General features: G+C 41.1%; 1 protein-coding gene across 2 annotated transcripts in view; it reads right to left on the reverse strand.

Moving 5' to 3' along the window:
* Window positions 1-7,011, reverse strand: part of LOC116399212 (alpha-1,3-mannosyl-glycoprotein 4-beta-N-acetylglucosaminyltransferase B-like) — a 43,547-nt gene that overhangs the window by 7,776 nt on the left and 28,760 nt on the right. For both annotated transcript variants that reach the window (XM_031876177.1, XM_031876176.1), the window contains exons 2-4: window positions 1,597-1,776; window positions 701-844; window positions 67-200 (exon numbers count right to left, since the gene is read on the reverse strand). In XM_031876177.1, coding sequence (XP_031732037.1) covers window positions 67-200; window positions 701-844; window positions 1,597-1,776 — 458 coding nt within the window. The remainder of the gene's footprint in view (window positions 1-66; window positions 201-700; window positions 845-1,596; window positions 1,777-7,011) is intronic.

A 7,011-nucleotide genomic window follows, 5' to 3' on the forward strand; every position in this document is an offset into this window, starting at 1 on the left:
ACACACACACACACACACACACACACACACACACACACACACACACAGACTCACAGACTCACTGACCTCTGCGATGAAGACGACGATGACGCAGTCCTCTTTCTCGGTGGGACTGAGCTCTGACATCAGAGAGTTGAGTGTGTCGGTCAGGTACGAGTGGACCTCCCTCTTCACACTGGGAACCCCCATCACTATGGAGACTACACACACACACACACACACACACACACACACACACACACACACACACACACGACTATCTTATATTCTGTTGTGTTTGTTCTCTCTGGTTTTATCTGTATTATGCCCTCTGTGTAAAGCAGGCCTGTCAGGAAATGGTTTACTAAGCAGAAAAAAATGTTTCATAAATAAATTAGACTTGACACACACACGCACGCACACACACACACACACACACACACACACACACACACACACACACACGCACACACACAGTGACCTTGGTCCAGTCTGGCTGGTTGTAGCTGTTTGTTTAACTCTCCAAGGGATGTGGAGTGTATCAGGGGGCCTCAGTGAGCTGGTTCCCCAGGGAAGGTGCACTGTGCCTGGGTTGCTGATTGTGTTAGGAGCCCCAGGCCAGGAGTGGAGCGGTGTGCGTGTTTGCTTTTAATACATTAAATAAATAAGTTCATGATGTTAATTAATCGAATCTTTTGTCATTGAAAGACTCTGTTTTTACCTCCGGTGCGTCCCTGTCCCAGGTGCACGGCCGGCTGCAGGCTGTCCTCTCTGTTCAGCAGGTGAGGAAGATGATGGAAGATGGAAGGAAGCTGCAGGACGTTTTTACTGTTGCTCACATTCCACAGCTTCAGCCTCGTCTCCTCTGAAAACAGGGGAAAATAGACCATGTTAGACGAAGTTAGGCAGGGCTGTCAGACCATGCGAGACTATCTAGACCAGATAAGACCAGGTTAGACCACATTAGACCAGGTGAGTCCAGGTTAGGCAGGGCCGTCAGACCATGTGAGACTATCTAGACCGGATAAGACCAGGTAAAACAAATTTAGACTAGATTAGACCAGGTAAGCAGGTGGAACCATTTTAGACTATTTCAGACCGGGTTAGAACAGGTTAGGCAGGGCCATTAGACCCGGTAAGACCAATTTAGACTAGATGAGATCTAACTTTTAGCTCACTATGTCAACCCTTTATCCACTGCTTTAACCTAATTTTAAGTTCACTATTTCAACAGTTTATGCACTAACTTTTTGTATTCTTGTACCATATTCTTCCTTTGTTTCTGAACATCGATAATGACGGTTGCATTTATGCTGTTTCTGTTATTTCCTCCCATACTTGGTTTGGTGTCGCTGTTGCATTCGACATTTTTTATCTTCTGTGAGGAGCCTTACTTCACCCATAATGCTATTTTAGTCAGTCTCACATTAGTCACTGATAGGGAAGCTTCATGCAACAGGTAACTTTAAGTGTCTATAGTAAATCTTTAGAGTTGTATTCAAGACAAATGAAATTAGTTTAGACCAGTTTAGATTATACCAGAGTGGACCAGGGCTAGACTAGATTCTACCAGGTTTATCCTGGTAAACAAAGCCCAATAATCTGCTGTTCACTGACCGGAGAGGCTGCTCCAGGTGCGGTTGATGTCTCTGAGCGCCTGTTTCTCAGCGATGGCCCTCTTGATCTCCTCCAGGACCAGATTCAGCTCTTTGGAGCGCCGCAGGTTCTCCTGCTCGGCCGAGTGGAGGCGCTCCCTCAACGCCAGGAACTCCCTCTGGTAGATATCCACCACATCTCCTGCAGAGGGACGAGGTTATGTCGGGTTTACTACAGCTTTAGCTGCAGTCTTTAGAACAAGGTGTCGCAAAGAAAACAGCAAATGTTCCTAAACTTACAATACAACCAATCAAATCACATTCTCCTGTCTAAAAATAGAACGTTCAAGAACTCAGAAAGACTTAAGAATACTTTTTTTCTACACAAAAACTTCACAACTTTTAAGTTATTAGTGAAAAACAAAGAAAAGAAAATAAACTAGACCAATTCAAACCTGGTGTAGCCTGAACGTATCTAACAAGTATCACAACCTGATATCTCTTCTTCCTCTGAGCCATAGACCTCCATTAGAAACACCTCAATGAGCCTGCTGCTGTTCCTTCACCCCCCCCCCCCCACACACACACACACACACTGTAGTTTATCTACACTCAATCCCACACACACCGTCCTGCTGCAACAAAATGAAAATAGTCCCAACGAATGCACGATTTCCTCCTGTTTGTTTGATGAAAACTACAGTGAGCTGTTGTTTTAGGGAATTACTGAACCTTTTTAAAACTTGAAGCTATATTTACTAATATATTTACTCGTTAGCAAAAGAGAAGTGGGTAAAGTGTGTTCGATAAAAACTAAATCAACCAGCTGTTTCCAGGAACTACTGAGCCTTTTTAAAGATTGAGGTTATATATTTGTGTTTTAAAATATCTAAAGATTGTTTTTTAACCAGAAGCTGACAGACGACGGCATCCAGAACCAGAATAAAAATAGTCTCTTCACTTCACAGGACGTGTTTTCATATCGTCTGCATGTTTTCATGAATCTCTTTTCATTTTAATACTGAAGCTTTCTGATTGATTACGGTGTAATCAGAGAAGACAGATGTGAACCGCTACCGGACATTCAATAAGAGCATGTTTCTTTTGATTTATCATTCCATATTTTCCACACGACTGCAACATTATGTGACTGATGGAAGAAGAGAGACACACTTAAGCTTCACAGGATTAACAAGGGAGTGTATCGGAGTGGACAGGTAAAAAAAAGAAGACATAATCCGAGTAAAAACATGAAAATAAAATGCTAAATCCTTCATTTGCTGCAGCAAACACCCTCCATCATCCCTCCATCATCCCTCCATCATCCCTCTCCGGGTTAATGCTATGTGAAGGTAAATCTGCAGTAATCCCTGTTAGACCCACACGCAGCCGTTCTCCTTTCACTGTATTCAGACCGCTGACTTTAACATCACCACTGTTTAGAAAATAAAATGACTCAGTGAGTCCGAGCAGAGGAACGATGAGCTTTAATGATTTTAATTTGAGGAAAACTGCTTCATTGTGTTATTTATTGTAAATACGAACAATGAAAAAGTGTAACTCCCGCGTTCTCACTACAGTCTGAACTTACACCACCAGATACTGATCACATCAGACGTTCAGTCACACAAAGATGATCTTAATTCTTAATTGATTTAATCTTGACTTTGACATTTGACGTTGCAATAAACTGGAAAACAACATTTGTGACATAAGAAGATAAAGATTAATTTCTTTGAAAAAACAAAATATTTTATGAAAGTAAAGAAAGACAGAATATATATATATATATATATATATATATATATATTAAAAACAAACAAATTAAGGCCATTTCATTAGCGTTACTTTCATGTACTTGTTCACTACCTCTTGACTTCAATGTTATTGAATTTTTCCTTTTATTTCCCTCCAGTCGTGGACATTTCTGTTTCAAAGCACAAATCCTTAAAATATCAAGTGAATATAGGCTATACCTCTTGCAGATCATTTCTGTTTGAATTCTAAGTAATAAAATGTGTTTTTAAAAATGTTATGCGCTTAATGTTGATCGTCAATTCTGTTATTTTGCTTTATGTTGTATCTGTTTCATTTGCTGGTTTAAATTTGGGAGCAATTTCTCGCTCGTTGTTTAAAATACCGTCTTTGTCTCACTCGTTTTGTGCTCTATGTACTTCCTGGTTCACGATTACGTGGATTACATAAGAATTGATTTACAGCCCATAATACTTCGTAGGTATAGCTACAGGCGCTGGATAAGAACAGCCTGGACCGGTAGTTGTTGAGATATCTTCTGCTTTTCCTGAAATATAAAATCCGTCTTGTGTTTCTTTCTCTGATGACGGGAAAGTAAAAAAAAAAACACTTTAATTTTGCTGTAATTATTCCTCTGAACCCTCGTTAATGGAACACAATAGTCACATCTGTTTGGCTGATAGCTGAAGTGAGTTTCTGAGCACACACACACACACACACACACACACACTAATGAGTTTTTAATGATGCTCCTGCCCAGTTATTTATCTGCTCTGATGAAATAATCTCCTTCCTGCAGCAGTCGGTCTGTTTCTGCAGACTGAAGGTAAACTGCTTTCTGTGTCTCCTCAATGATTCGTGTCTCTGCTGCAGCTTCACCTGCTGCAGCTTCACCTGCTGCAGCTTCACCTGCTGCAGCTTCACCTGCTGACAACAACCTACTTCCTGTTGTAGTTACAACACCTGTCTCACCTCACGCAGCATGTGTGTGTGTGTCGGTGTCTGTAAGGACTTTTAAACTGTGTCGAAGAGGTTTTTATCTTTCAGGTTAAAACAGGAAGAAGCAAACACAAATGGATTTACATGTTTTCACTGAGCCGACACACAGTAAACAGTGTGTGTGTGTGTGTGTGTGTGTGTGTGTGTGTGTGTGTGTGTGTGTGTGTGCGAGAGAGATAACAACACTCTCTTGTTTCAAAGCCGGGCTCTTTCCAGGATTACATCTTCATATATATTCACGTTTTCACCTTTGACCCCCAAGAGAGAATGATGTCATACATGTGTGTGTGTTCACTAATTCAGTAATTAATCAAAGACAATCACTTAAATAACGGGGGGGAAAGTAAAGCCATCGTGTGAGGTCAGAGGTCACCAGTGCGCAGACACACACAAAGAGGTTGGCTTAGATCAATAGCTGAATGTAGCCGGATAAACAACACTAATACACTGTAATCCTGCACTGTAATACCACAACACACTCACACACACACACACACACACACGTGTGTGTGTGTGTGTGTGTGTGTGTGTGTGTGTGTGAGTGTAATAATATAATAAGCCACCAATCACAGGGTGGAGACCACCCAGGTAATGAGATTACCCCGCATGCTCTCTATCTCTCTGTGTAACAATGACACAAACACACACACTCACACACACACACACACACACACACACACACACACACTTGTACGGGATGAGTCACCGTTAATGGGCTTCTGGTTTTTCAGCTCACAGGAAGGAGGGTTTTTGAGGTGTGAATGAGACCTTTAGATGTCTCACAGTTTTGATTATTACTGTGATATTGATTGATTGGTTGATTGACAGTTATCATCATCAGACACCTGCAGCTCTCCATCTCAGTCAATGAAACCAATGCTGGAATGTTACCAGGAACATTTACTCACTATTGAACATAAATACAATTGAGGTACTTTCCCTTTACTCAAGTATTTATATTTTCTAAGACAACTAAACTACTTAGTTAGGTTTGGATTAAAATAACTATGGAAGTGCTGTTACTGAGTATTTTCCCATTTAATTAAGAACTTCATTGGAAACAACGGTATAAGATTTTGTTACAATATGATTCCATTGAAAGACGATAAAATATCACATTGCTCAGCCGTAGCCGCTCATCACTGTGACTCCTAACCACAGTCCAACGTTAAATAAACCTGAACCACAGGGGGCGGAGCTACGCAACACTATACAACACATAAGAGTGGGATGGTAGGATCCACGTGTTAGCGGTAAAGAGACTCACTCATCACGAAATCTGGCTAAACCTCCGACCCTCAGGCTGCTTTACATTCTCCTCCATGAGGCCAAAACAACCTTCTCGTATAGCAGAAACAAGAATTATGAACCTAACAGATGTTTACAGTTGTGTCTGTAGGTTTGAGTCCTGTGTTTAGTTTGTATCCGTCAGTGTCGTGACTTTTTAAATCACATTTACAGACTTTACTGGAGTTCAAAAGCTAACTTCTCCGTCCGATCCCAAAGCAAAGAGCTTTAATCCAGCTGCTTATGGTTTTATAATCCATCAAAAACATTTACACTTTAATTCAAAATATTGCTACGTGAGCTAAATCCTCAGAGTCTAACTGACTTTCTGAACCTCTAGATTTGTGCTTCCTCAGTAGATTTGTTTAAAATAAACTGCGTTAATTTTTCTGCTGTTACGGGATTGTGATGTGTGTGTTAAAAATATACATCTTATGCTCATGTTGTGTGTTTGTTAGTAGCTTCTGCTTTTCTGTGATATTTCTGGATGAAATGGAGAACATAGAGGCGAACAGCTGGAGATAATAAACAGGTGATTTCAGTCTGGCAGTGAAACAGGAAGTCAATTACCCCCCCCCTCTTCCTTCCTTCACACACACACACACACACACACACACACACACACACACACACACACACACAGGTATGTGAGGAGCGAGAACACACCTGGCAAGTCAAGGCTTGAGCTCCAATAATAATGACATCATCCCCATTTCAGCATGTGTGTGTTTAGGGGAGAGAATAACTCGGAACCAGTCCATTTCCTAGTGTGGTCACGGAAAAAACTGTTTGACCAGTGAGCTTACAGGATGCTGACTGGTGAAAGTCACCGAAACAAACATGAGTTAAACTGACCTCAAGCCCACTGTACAAAATGGAGGAGGATTTAGACACATTCAAACTTTGGTGTTTTGGTCAGCGGACCAAAAAAGAAGAGAGCTAATCTCGTCTCTCACAGCTGTTTCTGCAAAATGGGTCAAAACAAAGAGGAAGTTGAACTTCTTTGGGTTTTTCATATCATGCCATCTCTTTCACTCCACTTCCAGATTCTTTCTATGTTGTTGCTTTGACAAAATAAAAAGCAAAATGACAAACAATCTGAAAAAACCCCATGTGTTTTCTGCTGCTTGTCTGGGTTCAGGTTGTGGTGCCAGTAGGATAAGAACGGTATCCCAGACCTGCTCCTCTTGGAGGATCCAGAAGCTTTCAAGGCTGTTGGGGTATCTATATATATATATATATATATATATACATATAAACCATGCAGGGTATTTTGGGGGTCTGACCCATGGTTTGATCTGCGCCCTGGATCAGACCACAAAAACCGACAACAAAACTACTCAGTTGGCTTTAGACAACAAAACTACTCAGTTAGGTTTAGACAACAAAACTACTC

Source organism: Anarrhichthys ocellatus, unplaced genomic scaffold (genome assembly GCF_004355925.1).
Source record: "Anarrhichthys ocellatus isolate YVR2014 unplaced genomic scaffold, GSC_Weel_1.0 scaffold105, whole genome shotgun sequence".
In the NCBI taxonomy this organism is placed as follows: domain Eukaryota; kingdom Metazoa; phylum Chordata; class Actinopteri; order Perciformes; family Anarhichadidae; genus Anarrhichthys; species Anarrhichthys ocellatus.